The sequence below is a fragment of the Lampris incognitus genome, chromosome 8, assembly GCF_029633865.1.
Source record: "Lampris incognitus isolate fLamInc1 chromosome 8, fLamInc1.hap2, whole genome shotgun sequence".
Taxonomy (NCBI): domain Eukaryota; kingdom Metazoa; phylum Chordata; class Actinopteri; order Lampriformes; family Lampridae; genus Lampris; species Lampris incognitus.
In genome coordinates, this window is record NC_079218.1 from 53,553,014 (window position 1) to 53,576,693 (window position 23,680).

General features: G+C 44.8%; 1 protein-coding gene across 2 annotated transcripts in view; it reads right to left on the reverse strand.

Annotated features, from left to right (window-relative positions):
• LOC130116868 (E3 ubiquitin-protein ligase RNF167-like) overlaps positions 1–23,680 on the reverse strand; it is a 42,117-nt gene that overhangs the window by 3,115 nt on the left and 15,322 nt on the right. The window contains exons 2-7 of one of the 2 annotated variants that reach the window (XM_056284953.1): positions 22,679–22,809; positions 22,452–22,532; positions 22,228–22,365; positions 22,050–22,137; positions 17,594–17,684; positions 464–569 (exon numbers count right to left, since the gene is read on the reverse strand). In XM_056284953.1, coding sequence (XP_056140928.1) covers positions 464–569; positions 17,594–17,684; positions 22,050–22,137; positions 22,228–22,365; positions 22,452–22,532; positions 22,679–22,783 — 609 coding nt within the window. In that variant the 5' untranslated portion in view covers positions 22,784–22,809. The remainder of the gene's footprint in view (positions 1–463; positions 570–17,593; positions 17,685–22,049; positions 22,138–22,227; positions 22,366–22,451; positions 22,533–22,678; positions 22,810–23,680) is intronic. The other variant, XM_056284954.1, reaches the window with a different exon arrangement.

Below are 23,680 nucleotides of genomic sequence, written 5' to 3' on the forward strand. Positions count from 1 at the left end.
GACCTACACGTCCTTGGACTGTGGGAGGAAACCGGAGCACCTGGATGAAACCCCTGCAGATACGGGGAGAACATGCAAACTCCACACAAACTCCGACCTGGGACGACCCCCAAGGTTGGACTACCCCGGGGCTCGAAACCAGGACCTTCTTGCAGTGAGGTGACCGCGCTAACCACGGCGCCTCCATGCCGCCATACACCTTTCCAACTGTCTCTACCAAAAATCATATTTTACTTTTAGTCACCTTTGCTTTAAATCATCTTTTTGTATTCTTTTGGGAAATGAAAAATAACAGCTTAACAACAGTGAGGAATTCACCTTTCCCTCTCAAAAGTAAATTAAGAGTAAACAGTACAACCTTAAGGGCCAAGCACATAAAAGCAACTTACTAGCATAGTTGTATCATACCCTGAATAAAGAGAAAACATATCAAATGAGGTTGTAACATGGTGAAAACACTTACCAAGATGACAAACATCACAAGTATGATCAGGGCAATCACTCCAGTGAATGGGATGAGATAGTAAGAGAGTGGAAAAGCAAACTCCGGTTTAAGAATCACATAGGTCCTGTGAACCAAACACAGAAACACAAGATGAACAGAGAAATTTAAAAAATGTCTCAGCTTCAAAGTCAAAAAGGTGTCAGCATATTCTCAACAACAAGAATCACATTTGTTGATGAGACGGATCCCTGATCAAGATATGAACTCTGCACAAACATGAGTGATGACTGCTCTTCAAATACACTCAGCAGTTGAATCCAGTAAAAGTTACAATTCCTGATTGGTTTAATAACGAAAAACAAGTTATGCAATCTCACTTTGAGTATTCTATTCATTCACAGAGATCTGGAGGGCGTAAACAACACATTGTTTTTTACACAGTCCAGATCTGGCACTTCATTACAACACTAAAGGGGTCGTTCACACAGAGAAATGCAAGGCGCACTGAAAATGCACTGAAGTCGCAAGAGCGGGGAGAAGAAGAGCGGGAGAGATGAGTCATGACTGTTCACAAAGAAAAGGTAGGCAGGTATGCAGATGGTGGCATAGCAGCCAAAATTAAAAAACAAAAACAAAAAAAACAAGTTTCTTTTTTATAAATTTGTCCCTCTGCTTCTTCCGCTGTTGAGAGAAACATCACAGCTACAACACAGTCTTCATTTGATGATGAACTGCAGTGCATTACTTCCACATATTTACCCAACTAACAACTAGTTTCTCTGCAAAAGAAATAATTGTCCTGCAAACCACACTTGTACTTGTTATAACATGAATATCAAGACTGTTGCTTGAATGTGAGGAATTGTGTAATTTGCAAATTACACAATTCCTCATGCTGCAGCAAAATCAGTTTCTCCTCCATCTTTGATTCTTTTTTTTAAGTCCTTGTTTGAAACTTGTCGCGGCCCTCATGTCACTCAGACTAAAGAAGTAGGCAAAGCCGCTGGCTCCCAAAAATGTTTCCTACTCAATCACCACTGGGGCCATGTGATGGCTTGGCAGCCTGTCTAGAGTGTCTCAGTGGGGACATTGTCAGCTTAGTGGTACGGCATCCTGATGACTCTTAATTTGTGCTCCAGTGTCAGGAAGATGCCCAAACAGTGCATCAGCCAATTGAAGAGAGGAGAAGGACAACAGCTGCCTAAGCATAAACCAGTGGTGAGTCTGTATGTGGCGGGAGTGTCGGAAAAGTTGAGAAACATATTTTCCAAACACCGCATCTCAGTTGCTTTTAAACTCCAAAACACACTGCGCCAGAAACTGGTCCACCCCAAGGATCAGGTCCCCCAGCACATAAGGAGCAATAGAGTATACTGTAGTGACCTACTTGCAGGTTAGATATTCACCATGCGAGCCAGAGACGGTCCCTTTAAGACAGTGGGCGGGGGGTAGCAAGGGGTATTGTGGGTCGACATGAGGCTGAGGTTTTAAGATATTGAACTGCTCATTTTGACTTGGTTGGAGGAAATAAACAACCCCATGGCTGTGTGGTCAAAAGGAGAAGTGGTCTCGTCTCCTTTCTTTCATCCTCCACATTGGTGACCCCGACATGAGCCATGGAAAACGAAGCTACCAGTGCAGCAGCAGTGACTAACGCCGTCTCGCTCAAACTGCCCGACTTCTGGGAAACAGCTGCGGCAGCATGGTTCGCTCACATCGAAGCCCAGTTCGCGATTAGGAACATCACCATGGATGAGACCAAGTACTACTACATCGTGGCAGCACTTGGAACATCTACAGCGTCATGGATATTGGGCCTGCTGCAAGCCCTGCCGCCCATGGATAAGTACGGCACGATTAAGAGTCACATGTTAAAGGCTTTTGAGCTAGCAGAGGTGGAGTAGGCGGAATGGTTGTTTTCGTTGCAAGGCTTGGGAGATCGCAAGCCATTGGAGCTAATGGACAAGATGCTGACTAAGCTGGGTTTGTGTGACCCCGCCTTCCTTTTCGGCCATCTGTTCCTCCGTCAGCTCCCCTCGCACGTCCGTGCTGCCTTGGCTAGCTCCAAGTTGTCCACCACCAACAACTTTCGGGAGTTGGCCGCAGAGGCTGAGAGGATTTTTCTTGCCAGCCGACAGCAGTGTGCGGCCGCTGTGCTGCCTGCCCACACTCTTTCACCACCACCGGTTGAGGCTGTGGGCGTCGCTGCGGCAGCAGTTTCTCATCGGCAGCAGGACTGAGAGAGACTGTGCTTCTACAATGCTAGGTTTGGAACCAAAGCACTTTCAGCGGGGCAGGAAAAGCCAGGGCTGGCGCTCAGTGGCGGCCCTGAGCGTTGGCTAGGAAGGCAGGCTGCTTCTTATTCAGGACACCATCTCCGGCCGGCGGTTGCTAGTTGATTCGGGCGCGCAGCGGAGCATCCTGCCTGTGACACCAGTGGATGCGATGGCCGGCAGATTCGCCCCCCCCCCCATGGATGCTGCTAACAGCACCCCCGTACGCACCTATGGCACCAGGTATGTGGAGGTGGTTTTTGGAGGTCGGCAGTTTGGCTGGGACTTTGTAATGTCGAGGGGGCCATTCCTCTCCTGGGTGCGGATTTCCTGCGTGCTCATGGACTGTTGGTAGACGGGAAAAACCGCTGCTTGACTGACGCTGTCTCCTTCTGCTCCTTCCCATGTACGTTGGGGGAGGCGGGTCTCATCGGCTTGTCCAACATGATTGCCACCGGGGATGAATTTCAGCATCTGCTCACTGAGTTCCCGGACCTCACAACGTCCATCTTCTTATCAGCAGTTACCAAGTACGGAGTGGAACACTACATCACCACCACTGGCCCCCCAGTCTATGCCTGTGCACGGCGCCTCGACCCGGCCAAGCTCGCCATCACCAAGGAGGAGTTTGCCAACATGGAGTGACTCGGCATCATGCGCCGTTCCAACAGTCCGTGGGCCTCCCCCCTGCATATGGTCACGAAGGCTAACGCCAGCTGGCACCCATGTGGTGATTACTGCCACCTCAACAACGTCATGACGCCAGACTGCTACCCCGCCCCGCACACCCAGGACTTCTCCGTGCACTTGGCGGGGGCGGTCATCTTCTCCAAGGTGGACCTCATGCGCGGCTACCACCAGGTGCTGGTTCACCCGCAGGATGTGCCAACGACAGCAGTAATCACGCCGTTCGGCCTGTTCAAGTTCCTGAGGATGCCGTTTGGGCTCAAGGGGGCTGCACAGACCTTTCAGCGGCTCATGGACTCTGTGGGCGAGATATGTCGTTCTTGTTTGTTTATCTGGACGACATATTTGTGGCCAGTACATCTGTGGCGGAGCACCTAGCCTACCTCCGGCAGCTGTTCGAGTGGCTCAGGCAGCATGGGCTCATCTTCAACTCGACAAAGTGCCAGTTGGGCCTGCCAGCCATTGATTTCCTCGGGCACTGGGTTACAAAGGACAGAGCAACCCCCCCTCCCTCCCTGACAAGGTGGACGCTGTTGCCAGATTCCCACGCCCGAACACAGTGAAGTCCCTGCAGGAGTTCCTGGGCATGGTGAACTTTTACAACTGGTTCATACCACAGGTGGCTCATCTCATGCGCCCCCTGTATGAGGCTCTGAAGACTAAGGACCCCAACGGCCCAGTGGACTGGTCGGAAGAGAGAAACCAGACGTTTGAGGACGCTAAGGCTGTTGCCGCCTTGTTGGCGCACCCATCATCAACTGCCCCAGTAGCACCCACCACGGATGCCTCAGATTACACCATGGGGGCAGTGTATGAGCAGTGGGTTGGTGGAGCCTGGCAGCCGCTCGCTTTTTTCAGTCGCCAGCTGCGCAGCAGTGAGAGGATATACAGCATCTTCGGCCGGCAGTTTCTTGGTCTGTTTCTCGCCATCCGCCACTTCCGGTTCCTGCTGGAAGGCCGCCAGTTCTCTGGCTTGTGGACCACAAACCGCTGACATTCGCCATGGCCAAAGCCACCGAGCTGTGGTCTGGGCGCCAGCAGCACCTGCTCTCTTACATCTCGGAGTTCACCACTAACATCCGGCACGTTGCTGGCAAGGACAACTTCATTGCCGACTGCCTCTCCCGGGCGATGCTGGGGGCCGTCCACTTTGGATTCGACTACACAGCCATGGCTGTAGACCAGGCTGCTGACACAGAAGTGCAGGCCTACTGGACTGCTGACACCAAGCTGCAGTTGAAAGAAGTGGTGTTCGATGATGCCGGGGCCATGCTTCTCTGTGACATCTCCACAGGTCAGCCTCAGCCCATGGTGCCCACAGGCTGGCAGCAACAAGTTTTCGATGCCATCCTTGGCCTTTCACACCCACTTGTGAATGCGTCAACGAAGTTGGTGGGGGCCAAATTTGTGTGGCATGGCCTCAGGAAGGATGTCAAGGACTGGGCAGGCACCTGCGTGGCATGTCAGCGCTCCAAGGTTCACTGCCACACCAAGACACCTCTGGCGCTGTTCGCAGTGTCTGGGAGGCATTTCGACCATGTCAATGTGGACCTAGTATGACCCCTTCCCCCCCTCCCGTGGTTTTACTCATCTCCTTAACATGGCAGCCAGGACCACTAGGTGGCCAGAGGTAATTCCATTGTCAACCATCACATCTGCTGAGGTGGCCCGGGCGTTCATCAGGTCCTGGGTAGCCCGGTTTGGCAAGCCATCTGACCTCACTTCTGACCGGGGCCCGCAGTTCACATCCCAGCTCTGGACTGCAGTTGCTGAAAACCTAGGGGTGAAGCTACATTGCACCACGACATACAACCTGCAGGGCAACAGTTTATGAGAGTGGTTTCATCATCCTATAAGGCCGCTCTTCGGGCCAGCCTCACAGACAGCAGCTGGGTCAACTCGCCCCCATGGGTCATGCTTGGCCTGCGGACTGCCCCTAAGGAACACCTCCAGTTCTCATTGGCTGAGTTGGTTTACAGCCAACCACTGCGGGTGCCGGGGGATTTTCTCTCAGATGACGTGGCACCCTGGTCTGCTGCCCACCAATGGGCCATGTTCCAGGACAGCGCTGGGGTTTTTCACTCCAGTCCCAACTCCGCGGCATGGCCTCCCTCAGTCTTACATCCCCAAGGACCTGCAGTCGGCCGGGTACGTCTTCATCCGGCATGATGCCCACCGTACCCCGCTACGGCCCCCTACGATGGCCTCTTCCATGTCCTGGTGGCGGGGGCTAAGAACTTTGTGGTGGATGTTGGTGATAAGCAGGAGCAGGTTTTGGTGGACCGCCTCAAAGCCAGCCCACCTAGACTTGGACAGGCCGGTTCAACTGGCCCAGCCCCCTCAGCGTGGACGCCCCTCTGCCCCTACACCCTTCAAGAGGGACGTTTTGGCTGCATTATTCATCCCTTGTCATGCTGATTTTTTTTTCTCTTTTTGTCATGGTGAATTCTGGGGGGGGGGGCGTGTGTAGTGACCTACTTGCCAGGTAGATATTCACCATGCAAGCCAGAGATGGTCCCTTTATGGCAGTGGGCGGGGGTTAGCAAGGGGTATTGTGGGTAGACATGAGGCTGAGGTTTTAAGATATTGAACTGTTCATTTTGAGTTGGTTGGAGGAAATAAACGACCCCACGGCTGTGTGGTCAAAAGGAGAAGTGGTCTCGTCTCCTTTCTTTCACCCTCCACAATACACTGTGAAGTGTCAGGACTGCAGTGACTTGTACATCGGGGAAACTAAACAGACGCTGGCCAACAGGATGGCACAACACAGGAGAGCTAACATGTCAGGTCAGGACTCCACAGTCTACACCCATCTACAGGCCAGTGGCCACTCTTCCAAGGATGAGGATGTGCACATCCTTGATAGGCAGGAACGCTGGTTTGAACAGGGAGTCAAAGAGGCCATTTATGTTAAGTGGGAACATCCATCCCTGAACTGAGGGCGGGCTAAGAGTACATCTTTTGCCATCTTACAATGCTGTGATTGCAACTATTCCCCAATCCTCTCAATAGTACAGACGGCCACTGAAACACTAGTTAAGGGTCATGCCTATTTGCATATGAAACCAATCGTTGATTTCGGTTGTTATGCAGCTGTATTGTTTATAAGAGTGGGGGCACCTGCAGTCAGTTGAGACTGACAAAGTCATTTGGATGAGTGATGAAACATTTCTCCCACTAAACGTTGTGTCCAGATGAACTGATTCACCTTTCTGTGATTTCCTTACCTAGATTATGGAGCATGCATAAAGATGCTAAAAAGAGTAAGTTGAAACTTTTAAAAATTAGGACTTAATAGATAGTAGATAATAATGCAGGCTGTATTTTCTGTGGTTGTCATGCAGGCTTAATACTGAGAAGGACAGTATGGGCGGTGAGTTTTATACGTATGTGCTGTTGTATTAAGGCAGCAGAGGGTGGTTAAAATGACAGTCAGCAGGCAGGAGGAGGTCAGGAGGACATTGAACAGGCAAGACCTAGTAGCAAAATGGTGAGTTACAAAGGAGACTGCACTTAAAGATGTATGCCACCATACCAGATATTAAGGCAAATAGTACTTTCAGAAACTGATGGAACACTCAGCAATCACACTGTACATCTAATATGCTAGGACTTTTAATAAAGAGTTGGCTACTGACAGTAAAGAATGATGATGATGATGTTGAATGAGATGATATGGAATTTTTTTTCTATTATCTATTATTTTCACAGTAAAAGAACAGCTGAAAATTTTAGATTACTGGGTGGTCTATCTATGCCTTTAATGTTCGTCAGGCACAAGCCTAGATGCATATGGTAGTAACACATCTGCCTACCTCTTTGGCATGTTCATAGTGTCTTTGGTTCTGGTACAGCATTGTGTGGGTTTGTGTTTGAGCTGAAATGATGGTCTGCTGATTTTGTGTTCGTGTGGTCCTGATTTGCTGACAGTTTTGCTATAGAATACTTTGTTGGTGATCCCTGACTACAAAAGCAGTTGTGTGGTACGTGGCCCATGAGCTGGTGTAATGAATTTGATGTATCATCATCTACAGACTGCAGACATTACATTAAACAAGCAAGATACTGCAAGGACTGTAAGACTTTAAGTTCACTGAAGCAAGCACCTGCACTGTACTGGGTTCCCTTTACGGCCTGGAGAAAAAGTTGACCCCCCCCCCCGATTGCCACTGTATAATTCGCACTCTGGCTCAAAGTGTTTCTCCCAAGCGATGCATCTGTGTGAACTGTCCCTCATTCCACTACTCTCACTTCAAATGGTCTGTCTGGTGCAACACACATGGGCAGTATTGTCTTGATAACAATGAATGAAAAGTGATCCATTTCTTCATGCAGAGGAAATTATGTTCACTTCGAGGCATGATAAAAACAAACATGGCATTTTAATTTTTTGCTGTTTAGCAATGGACCACAAATTTGGTGCAACCTCTACCATGAACAAGCTAATAATTCACTCTGTAATAAGTCTACAAAACAAAAAAGAAAGTTGTAAACATCACAGCAAAACGAGGGCAAGTAATCAGTACATTTACATTTACTGGACAAGTAATGGAAATAGCAGAAAAATCATTACCAACCAAGAACTTTTTTTTTAATAAAGCTTCATGCGAGTGTCATTTACTATTTGTGAAGGAAAGATCACGCCTCGTTCGCTGGGGGACAATACTGCCCATCTGTGTCGCACCAGACCATCTGAGGCGATAGCAGTGGAATTAAGTGGTGTATGGATGGACCAAAGGTCTCAGTTTGTTGTGTAAACATTACAGATCTTAATAAATTCACTGAAAAATTACACAATATTGCTTTAAACCAATGTAGATTAAGTAGAGAAGACAGATTAAATTACTTTTAGGGCTTGAGACAACCAAGATGTGGATTGTGAATATAAGGGAGCATGGGGGGAAAACGCGTATAATAGATAAAGTCACGTGCACTGGTTCAAGTGTAGTCTCACATAGCCCGACCTATCTCCACATTACTATGTTTTAGCACTATGCTAGCACAGGAGAGTGGTCTGGCAGAAACCATTATGATTCAGAAATAGTTGGAAAAAAACATAACAGGTTGTTTGTATTTCTTAAATCCATCAGAATCATCGAGGGTGGGCCTGAACTGTGCTACACTCACCAGTGCCCTTATGAAACAGTGCCAAGGGGATTTGTTATAATGGATAATTTTTCACACGGTAAGAGGTGAGATCTGGCATATGGATCAGTTACCTCAAATGAAAAAAAAAACACCAAAAAAACTGAATCCGAAATAAATGACATGTGTCGATTATGTGACAAGACTTTTACAGAAAAAAACAAAACAAACATTATTTGATAATCAGTGTCCAACAGACAAAGCACGATTACACATTAGCTGCTGAAAAACTCCTTGGACAGGTTACAATGACAATTTATAGCAAGCTGTAAACAAAAGAACTTTGTTCAGACAAAAGAAAATAGGTATGAATACATTTTTAACAACGCAACGTCTGATGTTGGTGGCAGGAGTTAAAGCAAAAAAAAAAAAATCCCAAGCCTGAACTTTGTGTGTGTGTGTGTGTGTGTGTGTGTGTGTGTGTGTGTGTGGGGGGGGGGTGTTGTCGTCCTGTGGCGTGGACACATTCGCAGGGTTAAAAAAAACCAACATTATATGGAAATGAATGATTGCAGATTATGGTGGGCCTTTTGAAACTGCAATAACAAGAAAGGTCAGTAGGTGGCAATAGCAATTTTGTCTTCAGCCATTTTTTTGAATAAATTCACCAGGGGTTGGGCGAGCTTGAAAGACAGATCGTGCTCTGCGATGAACGTGCACACGCGTATTTTCAAGTCACACACACGGTCAGTTATTGATGCCGGTACATCAGCTGTGGTTGTTGCTCCCGGTAACCGCGTTGTGTGTAGGAGAGCACGAACAGCTGCTCTATGAGCGGGGTCTGACTCATGACATCCTGCCACAGTAACACTTTTTCCCGCTAGTTGCATATACTAGCTTTCTCGAGCACAAAGTTTAGAAGCAAGCACCTGCTTCTCTTAACTTCTTACACCAGCTACCAAAAGGCTTACCGTCCTTCCCTATCTCTTCTATCCACGGCCAGCGCCATTTATTTTTTAATCCTTTATCACCTAGGAGGGCATCTTCCCCAGGATTAATGAACTTACTCTCCATCCTACTCTCCTTCGACGTGACGTCTCTCTACTCGGGCGTCTATGAAGCTTAGGACTCGGTTGAAGCACATTTTTCCAAGACCCGCCCCATTCTACTTCTGATTGGCTAATAATGTTAGCTTGAGAGCGGGAGAGTTGTGCTCCTCTCATATCATTGGCAGACGAACTCATAAACTCGAAAGTGATGGTGATGATATCAAGACGTTTTTTTTAAAAATATAAGACTTTTTTTCCCCCGCAGCCAAATGCCGCACGCCGGAAATCTGGCACGGTGCCAGAATACTTTAAGCCCTGTTTGATACTGATAGTGCAGGTGATAAAAACAATGGAAGCAGTTGTGCATGTGGTGTGCTACCGCTGTTTTATTGGACCATTTTCCCAGAGATTCTCTGGAACAGAGATGTTCCATCATCAAGAATATGTGAAGCCACCTCAAGTGTGCAAATTTGAGTCCTAGAACCAGGCTAAACAGAGTAAAATGGATTGAGGTCAGTGAGACTTCGGAGCAGCAGTATGATTTCATGCTACAAAAGAGTATAGAATGTTGATGGAGAAGTATAGAGAAGGCCACAAGGAGTTACATTGTGTCTTTGTGATTTTAGAGAAATCTTATGACAGGGTGCTGAGACAGGAGCAATGGTATGAGGAAGTTGGGAGTGGCAGAGAAGTATGTAGGAGTGGTGCAGGATAAGTATGAGGGCAGTATGAGAGTGGCGAGGTGTGCGGTAGGAATGACAGATAAGTTCAAGGTGGAGGTAGGATTACATCAAGGATCAGCTCTGAGCCCTTTCTTGTTTGGGATGTTGATGGACAGGTTGACAGAAGAGATGAGGCAGGAGTCTCTGTGGCCTATGATGTCCGCAGATGACATTGTGATCTGTAGCAAGAGTAGGGAGTGGCTGCAGAGAGCCTGGAGAGGTGGCGGTATGAAACGGAGAGAAGAGGAATGAAAGTCAATAGGAACAAGATGGAATACATATGCCTGAATGAGAGGGAGGACAGCGGAATAGCGAGGATGCAAGGAGTAGAGATGATGAAGGTGAATGAGTTTAAATACTTGGGGTCAACTGTTCAAAGTAACGGGGAATGCAGAAGAGAATGCAGGCAGGGTGGAGTGGGTGGAGAAGAGTGTCAGCTGTGATTTGCGACAGAAGGGTAAGTTAAGAGTTAACTTTAATCTCACAGCTAGAGCGATAGCTAGAGAAACAGACAAGGATCCTGTTTTGAAAGTGGTAAAGCAGCTGGTAATGACAGGCTGGCCTAAACATGTACAGAATGAGTCAGTGAAGCCTTATTTTCAGAGAAAATTTGAGTTGACTATAGATGATGATTGCCTATTGTGGGGGTTATGCGTGGTAGTTTCTAAGAAACTGAGAGAGATTACTATCAGAATTGCATGTGCAACACTGGGGAATGGTTAAGATGAAATCCTTGGCCAGAAGTCTCTTTTGGTGGCCCACATTAGATGAAAGTATTGAACGTGAGGTCAGTGAGTGTACTACTTGCCAACAGCAGCCTGTTACCACACCAGTACATACATGGAAATGTGCTGGAAGTCCCTGGGAAAGAATACATCTAGATTTTGCTGAAGACAACAAGCAGATGTTCTTGGTAGTGATGGATGTTCCGCTTCCGGTGTGGGAAGATGGCAGCGCGAATTCACGTTTGCAGCAGCCTCACCCAGTACCGTCCATGCAGTGTCTTTGTCCACGTCTGTGTCTAACTTTGTGTCTTCGTTTGATGGCTGGGAGAGCTGGCGCTGGATTGGCTGGGAGAGCTTGGTCTGCTGTCCTGTGGGCCCAGAGACCATGGCCCTGCCTGGAGCTGTGCCCGAAGAGGTAACACTATGGGGGGGTCTGACAGGATGCAGAAGCGAGGGCAGGCCAAGCTAACTGCTAGCCCATGCAGACTGGCAGTTCCGATAGTCATCTTGGCTGGCGTTCATTCTATTGGACTGTGATTTTTTTTTGTTTAATTTGGATATACTATGTGTTGGTCTGGATATATGCGTTTTTGGATATGTGTTTTTGTCATTGTGTTGCACTGCTGTGGGCTGGAGGAAACGATATTGCATTTCATTTCATTTCATGTACTTGCGTACATGAAATGAAATAAGTGTTTCTGATTCTGATTCGGATGTGTATGCTAGATGGCCACAGATCATTCACAGGCACACTACCACTTCAGCTAAAGCAATAGAAGAAGTACTGAGACATTTTTTCGCTGCGTACGGGTTACCAAAAGAAGTAGTAACAGACAATGGACCTCAGTTTGTATCACAATAATTTGGGTAATTTTTAACCAAAAATTGAGTGAACCACATTAAATCATCTGCTTACCATCCTGCAAGTAATGGTCTAGCTGAAAGATTAGTGCAAAATCTCAAGAAATCACTAGCCAAGAATCGAGCTATTGGTAAAATGACACTTGGGCCCTGTGTGGCCAGTTTTCTGTTTGGTTACAGAAACACACCACATACTAAGACAGGAAAGACCCCAGCTGAGCTATTTCTAAGAAGACAGGTGCTAACCAGGTTGTCACTTATCAAACCTCAGTTCTCTCAGAGAATGCAAACTAAAACGGAACAAAACCTTCCTCATGTCAGGTGTTTCACGACTGGCCAACAGGTGTTAGTGAAGAATTACAGCGGAGGGAAGAAATGGTTGAATGGAGTAATATGTGAAGTGTTGGGTCCGGTAACTTAGTGTTGAAGTGAAAGGAAATTGTGTGAAAAGACATGTAAATCAAATACTGAATACCAAAGGAAATCAAATTTGGTTGACATAGGGAGAGGACTCTCCTTGTGTAGAACATGTTGGGACTACGATGAGTGATGTGCAGACAATGGTTGGAACAACAGTCTGTGCCATATACAGTGGAGGAAAACTCAAGAGCACCACCACCACAGGTTGTTGAACTGAACACTTGTCCAATGACAAAAAGACATCCTCCTGAAAGACTGAATCTGTGACTGTGAGATGCAGATGTCTGACTGTCAAAAAAAAAAACCCAAAACATGGAAGTATGGATTTACAGGGGAGGAGCTGTGGTGTTCTCAGCACAGGATGTGTTGACAATCTTGATTGGTACATGCTGTCCAAGCTGTTCATTATTGGTGATCTCATCATGGATGGGCGGTTATTGGTTATGCTTGTTGAATAAAATAAAGAGCTTGGGGTGTGGCTCTGGGTTCAGAGACTATGGCTGCTGTTAATGATGGCTAATGTTAAATAAAAAGACAACCTTTTATTTGGTGAACGTGCCGAGTGTAACTTCCATACATGTGTTCATTTTCAGAACACATGTATGGTGTAAATATACAACAGTTTAAGATGAAAGTTACAGGGAAGGTTTACAAGATGGTTGTGAGACCAGCTATGTTATATGGTTTGGAGACAGTGGCACTGATGAAAAGACAACAGGCGGAGCTGGAGTTGGCAGAGTTGAAGATGCAAAGGTCACTGGGAGTGATGAAGAAGGACAGGATTAGGAACGAGTATATTAGAGGGACAGCTCAGGTTGGATTGTTTGGAGACAAAGCAAGAGAGGTAAGATTGAGATGGTTTGGACATGTGTGGAGGGCAGATGCTGGGTATATTGGGAGAAGGAAGCTGAATATGGAGCTGCCAGGGAAGAGGAAAAGAGGAAGGCCAATGAGGAGGTTTATGGATGTGGTGAGAGAGGACATGCAGGTGGCTGGTAGCTGGCAGAGGACAGGAAGAGACTGAAACGATGATCCGCTGCGGTGACCCATAACAGGAGCAGCTGAAAGTAATAGTAGTAGTAAGAGATGATACTTTTTTTGTGATTTTAATAATATTAGGAGATGGTGGATAAGAAGATACACCTCGATGCTCTTATAATCATGAAATCATGAACCATTTAGGAAAAATTATTTTTTTCTCTGAGTATGAAAATCTTATCATGAACATTCACGACTGCTGTCATGAACAGTATGATCAGCGGTCCATCAATGATCTTGTATCTTTGACAATCTGCTGGTTGCATACCCCAGTTCAGGACTCAACTGGATGTTTTACAATAGGATGCTTCTTAAGAAATATTTAGGAGAATAGGATATCATCAAGAAATGTCCCATTCCACTGAGCCTGCGGTATTACTTCTAAATGACTTCTCTGCACTACATGTACCACTAATCAAGCAGCGCATATTGCTGCCGGGACTCACAGCAGCCAAGAAGATGGTTGCTATGCGTTGGAAAGCTCCAGATGATTTGTCATCTCGTCATTGGTCCTCTTATATCTGGACATTGTATATTTGGAGCTCTTGACAGCAAGGATCCATGGAGCAAGGGCTGGAACTATAGACATGTGGAATTCTGTGGCCGCTGAGTTGAAGAACTTTATTGACTGAACACTGACCGAGTACTGTATGCCGTTTCTTTTTTGCAATTTTTTCTGTAGTTCCCCCCCCCCTTTTTTTTCTTGTTTGTGGGTGGGCTTTTGTTTGCATTATTGTTCATTTGTGTGTCTTGTTTAAAAAATGATAAAATAAAAAATATTTGATCACAAAAAAAAAGAAATGTCCCATTGTAAAATGTAAAGCAGAATCCTGGTTGGGCTGTTCATTGAGGCTGGTGGCTGCAGTGCACATCATTTTTTACATCAACAACATTTATTAATATACTAATAATAATCTTTTCAACACAGTAAGATCCCTTTATTATCATTTTTCTGTATACGTCCATCTCCAGTGTTGCGTTATTCAAATCTGATATAACCAATGTTAACCTGTAGTTTATCTCTATGAAACCATCTCTGTCATAATATTTAGTTGCTATCCTAATATCTGCTGGCTAGTTGGCTAGCACCATATAGGACACCACACAAATAGAAACTTTTGCCTGGGATATGTAGAGACGATTGAATGTATAGGTGAGAATGCTAGAGATGGTTGAATTTAGGCAACATTATGAGTTTGGTGTGGTTAAGGTCATGGTGTGCATCTGGGAGAGAGTTGTGCAACACGAAAGATGCCTCATTATTGAGTCCTAATCAGAGCAGCCTGTCAGTAATATTCATGAGCCAGCTAACCAAACAATGTTGTGTAGCCTCATGCTTGTGGAAATATTCTTAGAGAGATCATATCACAAACATTGACGGCATTTCGGTTTATAGTGTTGTATTCAAACATTAGACCGTGTAGCAAAGATAGTAATAGTCCATAGTCCAGTTACTAATAAATATTTGAAAGAGACTATGAAGATAATTTTATAGCATTTATCTTCATTCACCATCATGTATTCTACTGTTTAGTGGATGCTCGACACTGCCCCCGATGTTCAAAGCATGGTACTGCTTTCTTTGTATATATCTAACTGCAGTTAATGGCAGTGGGTTCGACTTACTATCTCTACAGACTTTGGCTTTCTCCAGCGGAATCTCCATCCCCAGAAAAGCACAGCGGAGTCAGATAGTCTTAAATAATGATCACCGGCACACTGGTATCAACCAAGATGAGATGTTCAATTTTTAAAAAAAATAGTGTTTATTTGTCTGAATAAAGGAGAGCTCTTTTGTTTACAAGCTGATAATACCATTTACTTCCTACTCCTCGTTGCTCTGATGGTCCGTTTTCATTGCAAAGTTTGGGACAGTCCAAAGTATCTGCCATCCATTGGTCAGCAGAGCCAACGGCCCCAGGGAGTCACTAGTCTGTTAGTCTGTCACTCAGCCACCATTCGAATGAATGACTTCTGGTTTCCATCAATACATCAACAAAAGGGGCACTGCTGAGCATGGATAGTGAGTAGACGTGTACCAGACCAGCTCCTACGACTTTTTTTTTTTACAATAATTTGTTGCCAACTTATTTTCCTTATCTACAACTTTATCTGATAACTAGTAACAATGCATTTTACTCGTAACATGCCAAAACAACTGAAGAAAAAGGACACTCGTGATTGTGAAACTACGAGTGAAGACAATAGTATGGAGGTAGCTAGTGTTAAGGTTCCCAAACCTACACTGGCTAATGTGATTAGCCTCATAGAAAAGTTTAGAGAAGAGACCCACACGTCAACCAACAACTTGCAATCAACCGTACTCTCAATCGGCGGTCATCTGGCAAACGTTGAAAATTCACTGCAAGAGGTGGACTCAAGAATTACAAATTTGGGGAGCTTTTACGCCCAGATAGCAAAGAGCAATGCTAATCTGTGTGAGAGGCTACATGATATGTAATCCTGCAGCCGCCGTCAAAACCTACGAGTGATAGGCATCCCAGAGGATATGGGGGAACCGCAGGTGACTGCATTCATGGAAGACTTCTTCAACGAAACCCTGAGGATGCCCATCCAACCTAACCAGCTGCCTATCTGTGATCGGGCTTATAGAAGCCTAGCATCCAAACCAACAGAACCCAAACAACCCCGGACCATCATCGTATGGGTGCATCATGGTCAGGCGAGAAATACTCCAACTGTCACGGTAGAAGGGTGAGCTGTAGTTCCACAAATGCAGGGTGCACATCTTCCAGGACTGGCCGCAGATATTGCCCATTGGTGGGCTGTTTTCAAGAATGTCAAAGCAAAGCTGAAAGATACCGCTGGTGTACAGTACAGTCTACTCCCCACTACAAAGCTGCAAGTGACTTATTGAGGTAAGAGAGATATCTTTGACAAGCCTGAGGACACGGAGGCTTTCTTCAACCGAGTTATTGCTCCACTGCTGAATGCCCCAGTAAACGTAGATGCTAGCTACACCATCTTTTCATTTAATACTAGTATCACTTAGCGCCCCACTGAGCTCTATGCCATATTCACATGGCTAGATTGGCTAATGTAACCTGGCTAGCTGAATGGATATCGCTGCCATATTAAACGGATTGACATCTCTGAAAAGCTTTCACAACAAGACAAAGAATGGGGTTATGTTATACATTGACACTCGGCATGGAACCGAGCAAAGCCCAAACCATTGGTTGTACTGTTTACTTAACGTATAGGTTACTATTTGGCCATCCAGGTGGCGTGGCGGTCTATTCTGTTGCCTACCAACAACGGGGATCTTTTTTGATGGTCTTCAACACTCTTCAATCTCTGTCCTGATTGACATAACCCCCCCCCACCTCCTTCCTTTTCTTCCCCCCCCCCTCTGGTTCATTTGTTTCAATTGATCGACCAATCAACCAATCAATCAATTAATTAATTAATTAACCAACTTATTTACTCATCTCTAGTTTTGTTTGTTTTGTTCTGTATAATTTTTGAAAACACCTTTAAAAAGGCAGAAAATATGGCTTGTTTTATCTTATAATCCATTGAGATGCACAGTACTTTGATTATATTACTATTATCATGTAGCTGTGTTTTAACTGTGACTCTTATTGTTAAACTGACATTGTCTCTACTCTTCCAAGCCATCCCGGTCACTACTCCATCCCATCTGCCAAGCCAGGGTGGGCTGCAGACTACCACATGCCTCCTCTGATACATGTGGAGTCACCGTCCGCTTCTTTCCACCCATCGAGGAGTTTCGCTAGGGGGACGTAGCGCATGGGAGGATCATGCTATTCCCCCCAGTTTTCCCTCCCACCCCGAACAGGCACCCCGATCGACCAGAGAAGGTGCTAGTGCAGGGACCAGGACACATACCCACATCTGGCTTCCCACCCGCAGACATGGCCAATTCTGTCTGTAGAGATGCCCGACCAAGCCTGCACCATATTTTCTAAAAAAACAAAATTATTCCAGCGCTCCACATCTGGTGAGTCAAACTAGTTTGAGTGTGCCAAGAGCTACCATAATGCTGTGCTTTCTATGCTCAACAGTGTCCAATGTGTATTTGGAATGGCCCTTCACCCAAAGGATATCCAGCCAACAGCAGGCCAGTGGTTAAAAATGTAATATTATGTTTTAAACATATTTTTCTATGGATTGGACATCTATGGAGTATAACAAATGATTGTTACATCATCAAATGAAAATGAAAAAATAAAAAAATGAAATGCAAATAAAAAAAAAGACACAGTAGGATAATTTTCGGAAATATTGGAATGTGTTTACTTACCCTTGTTCTGGAATGATTAGCTTCCTAAGAATTTTTGAAGCATAGTAGCTGGTGAATACTGATGGGATCTCAATCTCCTCTGCAATGGTGTCTGTTGCAACCATGAGAAGAACACCGTTTACTTTACCATAGGTGATGGTAGCACCTATCATATTTAGGGTAACTCAGTAAAATATGGTCGGTTATTGAACAGAATTTGTGCTGTAAGAAATGAAATTGAAATGATCAAACATGTTGAAATGTGATTGTTTTCAAACATATGCGGTTATGATGCCACAGATAAAAGCAAAACACTCAGGCCATTGTTTTTCTTTGAAATGTTATGTACACTGAAGTACAAAAAAGGCAATACTGCTTTCCCTCAGTGAGATATAGTTTTTGTCACTTTCTGATCCAAATCCATTCAAAATCTTTAAAATGAAATCCATAAAGGTATTGTCTTTTTGCTTTTTCTGGTGTTATGAAGGCTAAATGAAAAACTGTCAATGCATTTCTCTCTGTTTCAGGGCCACATATTGCATTTCTTATAAGACTGTGTGGTCATCATACCTAAATTCACTGTAATCAAACGTCCAATTACAGTGCACAGAGGGAGCAACTGGCATGGTTGAGGAAAGCAGAAGAAACTAAATGGGATGGACATTTTTAGTCGGTCTGCTTGAGCTGGTAGGGTTAATATGTCTGGCTATCACGATAGGTAACTCCTACAGATGCTGGAGCAGCTTTACACTGTGGATCTGGGATGAGCAATTTGAGCATCCACACACATTACATTTCCCCCCACCCGCAACTGTACAAGAGACCCACCACCTGTAGGAATCACTAATTGTGATTGCGGGACATACACCGATCAGCCAAAGGATTAAAACCACTGACAGGTAACAAAATAACATTGATTATCTCATTACAATGGCACCTGTCAAGTGGTGGAGTATATTATGCAGCAAGTGAACAATCAGTTGTTGAAGTTGATGTGTTGGAAGCATGAAAAATGGGCAAGCGAATAGATCTGAGCGACTTTGACAAGAGCCAAATTGTGACGGCTAGATGACTGGGTCAGAGCATCTCGGAAACAACAAGTCTTGTGGGGTGTTCCAGGTATGCAGTGGTCAATACCTACCAAAAGTGGTCCACGGAAGGACAACTGGTGACCAACAACAGGGTCATGGGTGCCCAAGAATCACTGATGCGCACAGGAAGCGAGGTCTAGCCCGTCCAGTCCGACCCTACAGAAGAGGTACTGTAGCTCAAATTGCTGAACTACGATAGACAGATGTCAGAACACAGATAGATAATAGAAGATAGACAATGCTGGCTACGATAGACAGGTGTCAGAACACAGTGCATCGTAGCTTGCTGTGTATGGGGCTACGTAGCCACAGACCGGTCAGAGTGCCCATGCTGACCCCTGTCCAGCACTGAAAGTGCCTCCAATGGGACCGTGAGCGTCAGAACTGGACCATGGAGCAGTGCAAGAAGTTTGCCTCGTCTGATGAATCATGTTTTTTTTTATATCACGTGAACGACCAGGTGCGTGTGGCGTGTATCTGGGGAAGAGATGGCACCAGGATGCACTATGGGAAGAAGGCAAGCTGGCAGAGACAGTGTAATGCTCTGGGCAATGTTCTTCTGGGAAACCTTGGGTCCTAGCATTCATGTGGCTGTTACTTTGACACATGCCAACTACCTAAACATTGCTGCAGACTAGGCACACCCCTTCATGGTAATGGTATTCCCTATTGGCTGTGGCCTCTTTCAGCAGGACAATGCACTCAACCACGCTGCAAAAATTGTTGTTCAGGAATGGTTTGAGGAACATGACAGCATTTAAGGTGTAGTCTTGGCCTCCAAATTCCCCAGATCTCAATCCGATTGAGCATATGTGGGATGTGCTGGAAAAAACAAGTCTGTTCCATGGAAGCCCCACCTCGGAACTTACAGACTTAAAGGATCTGCTGCTAACATCTTGGTGCCAGATACCAGAGGACACCTTCAGAGGTCTTGTGGAGCCCATGTCTTGATGGGTCAGAGCTCTTTTGGCGACACGAGGGAGACCTACGCAATATTAGGCAGGTAGTTTTAATGTTTTGGCTGATTGGTGTATTAGCTCTACTGGCTTCCATAATACCTGGTTGAGCCAGAGACAAGACAGAGATTCAAACCATGAATCTCAGATAGCCTAATACCCTAGCATAACAGTCTGTACCAACATTCAGGAAAGGTAAATCAATACACTTGAAAGCACAAATGAACCAGAAAATTTGGATAAAACATATGCTAGTCGTTGCCCCTGCTAGACAAGATCAAGTAACAATAACAATTGACAACTCGGATTTCACAAAGTGTGGCAGCCAAAAATCTTGGCTTCACGTTTGATCCCAGCCTTTCCTTTGATAAGCATATAACATAGCTAAAATTTGGTCTTTCCTGTCCATGGCTGATGCAGACTCTTAACACATGCATTTGTTTGTTTCACCCAGACTTAAAACTCATCTTTTTGCCTCAGCCTGCAATTAGCTGCCTTTAAATTGTGTATTTCACAACCTGTACTGCATGGCGGATCGATTTCTGTCTCAATGAATTTACCAAGGACTGTTCTGCCGACGAAATAAGAGTATTGAATATTGCCTACTGCAAAATGTTCTCTCGCGTCTTTTCTCTCTCTCTGAATGTCTTCTCCTTTCTCTTGTCCTGTGTATGTGAATGGCGTGATGGGAGTCTCCCCCGTGTGCACGTTGTAATGTTTATGGCTTATAATGTGATGTTTCTTGTGTTGTAATTTGATGGTGTTTTATTTCATTCACTGAGTGGCACACTTGGTTCATGGTTATAGCATGGGGCGCTCTTGATTCATTTCATTTTAAGCGGTAGTGGGTTGAAAGAAAGGAAAGAAGAAACCCCCGGAAATGTGCGATCCTTTAGATAGGTGCGATTGCCAAGCATTGGAAGCTATTTACATTTATAAAAGAATTTAAACATTACATTGACGTTTTTGAATTTGATTTTAGAACTTTATATGTGTAGTCTGTCCTCCTTCCAGGTCTCCATGGTGACGGTGGTCGCCACCTGGACACTGCTTGGCATCCCCCTCATCATCTATCCATCCATCCATCCATTATCCGAACTGCTTATCCTGCTCTCGCGGTTGCGGGGATGCCGGAGCCTATCCCAGCAGTCATTGGGCGGCAGGCGGGGAGACACCCTGGACAGGTCGCCAGGCCATCACTCACACAGACATTCACACACACACACACACACACACACACACACACACACACACACACACACATTCATACCTAGGGGCAATTTAGTACAACCGATTCACCTGATCTACATATCTTTGGACTGTGGGAGGAAACCGGAGCACCTGGACTCGGAAACCCACACAGACACGGGGAGAACATGCAAACTCCACACAGAGGACAACATGGGACAACCCCCAAGGTTGGACTACCACAGGGCTTGAACCCAGAACCTTCTTGCTGTGAGGTGACTGTGCCAACCACTGCGCCACCATGCTGCCCCTCCTCACCATAGTCATATATCTTCATATATCTTATAGTAGTTCCATTACAATGCTGTTAACCTCTTTCAATGTTGTATTCTGTAAACTGTGTTTTATTCTGTACACACAACATCCATTGCACATCTGTCTATGTCTAAAGAGCCCTCCTGTGTTGCTCTCCCTGAGGTTTCTCCCTGTTCAAGGGTTGTTGTTTTTTTGTTTTTTGTTTTTTAGGACGTTGTTCCTTATCCGATGTGAGGGTCTTAAGGAAAGGATGCTGTACTGGTGTAAAGCCCGCTGAGGTAAATTTGTAATTTGTGATACTGGGCTATACAAATAAAATTGACTTAAAATCCTTTTTCTAAAGGAAATCAATTCACAAAAGGAATTAATTTGCTGCATCAACAAGTGATGATCATATATTTTTTAGAGTAGAGAGTTTGTTTGAAAGAATGGGTGAAGTGATGACTGTCACAGGTGAGGAATTCAGTGAAGGCCACTTCGCAGCTTTCAAAAGAACCATTCAAGAACAGATTCAAGTGCCAGCTAGTCAAGGTGTAGGTCGATCGAAAATACGCATTAAAATTACTCCGCAGACTCTCCCATTAATCCAATCCTTTTACTGTGAATGGACAGCTAATTAAAATGAATTTAGGCACAACTGCCATATCTTTTGATAAATGTAATCCGTGGCCACCTTAATAGTGCCAGGGGAGCCAAATGAAATAGTTACATGGATTTCATTCAAAGCTTTGGATTGTATTTCAAAAACCACATCAAGAAAAACAATCACATTTGCCTGTTGCTTTTACTTGTGATATCATAACTGTGTGCGTGTTGGGAGACGGTCACGTGTGCATTGCATTTACACGTTTGATTGCATCAACTGCTCTTTTTTAATGAATGTGCTTGATAATTAATGGGTAAAGACATTTTCAAAAGATACTTTACCATTGCTGTAGTTCATATTGAGCAGAGTGTCAGAGTACATGTTATGAACAATCGCAGCACTGAATCCAGCCTGTTGTGCATGCAACACCTGAAAATAAATCCATGACATTAGTCCATTCTGATTCGCATAGGGCACAGATGAGTATCTGGCCTAAAAAAAAAACACCTTTTTACTGACCTTAATATCAAAATTACAATCATAGCGTCTTATGAGAGCTATGAACTTGGTGATGTTTGTATCGGTGGATGGTGGTAGAGGAGATGGGGGTTGTATTGGTGAGCAACCATTGAGTGGATGAGCCTCCACCAGAATTCCCTTATGGGCACAAGGTAAAAAATAGTTAATACGATGGAGGATCACAGCCTATATATCTTATGTATGTTACCCTTCTCTTTTCTCACCATTAGTCCATCCTTGGAAAGCGGGGATCCAAACAAGGCAGGCAGGTCCTCAAACAACATGGAGGTCATATTGTTATAATACTGCCAAAAAAACCAAAAAGAACAAAAAAAAAAAAAAGGAATCATGTCATGAGTATAATCTTCAACCAAATCATATTTACAATTCATGGAATCACTTCTAGGCTACAGTTTGTCAAATTCTAAAGTCCTTCACAGAGATAACTCACAGCATAGATAAAGGCATGGGTGGGCGAGGGTGCTAGCGTGCAGCACAATGCCAGCATTAGGACACTCAATCGAGCTCCTTCACACCACACACCTTGGCATATCATACTGGCCCACTGAAGCTTGTACTGAACTGGGAAAAAAAATGAAGAAAGATACACATCACTGTCATCATCATCATTACCAACTGACAGTATTCTAAGTTTTAGATGTGAATACTAGGGCTGTCACAATTATTACATGATCGTGATTATTTGACCTGACCGCGGCCATTTTGCATAATTGTTAAACAGCTGGATGAAACTAACAGAAATGTCATATTTCTATCAGTATTTCCATGTCGTTTTCCACCGTTTGTTGTTTGACTGGCACTCTTTTAATGACATCATCTTGTTGCGCCCCTGGCACAAGTGGTGAATTAGCGCCAACAAACTGTTTATCTTGAGACGCTTATTCTATAATATTCGACGACTGCATTTCGACGCACATGTGTTGACATTAACATCATGGACGTCATTGCAAAGCCAAACACCACAGCACCGCTGTGGGCACATTTTGGTTTTAAGCCAAATGAAAAAGGAGAGCCTGATAACTTGGAGGAGGCAATTTGTCAGATTTGCAACAAAAAGGTGGCAGTCAAAAGCGCTAATACCACAAATATAAAAAAAATCATCTACGGATCCACCACCCCACCCAATTCACTGAACTTGGAAAGACAGATGGCTCAGAAAACAGGGTAATTGGCCAAGTAAAATTGGGGAGAAAGGCCAAAATAGACAAAAAAAAAAACAAAAAAAACAAAAAAACAATTAAATCGTTAATCGCGATTATCTGTATGTCAATTAACTGTCAACTAAAATTTCATGATCGTGACAGCCCTAGTGAATACATGACACCATTTGGGGGATCACAGACAAAACAGACAAATGTCTCTGAGCCCTCAGGATTCACAATCCAAAGCTAATATGTAACTGAACAGATATGCAGCATATTTCTCTGTTCTA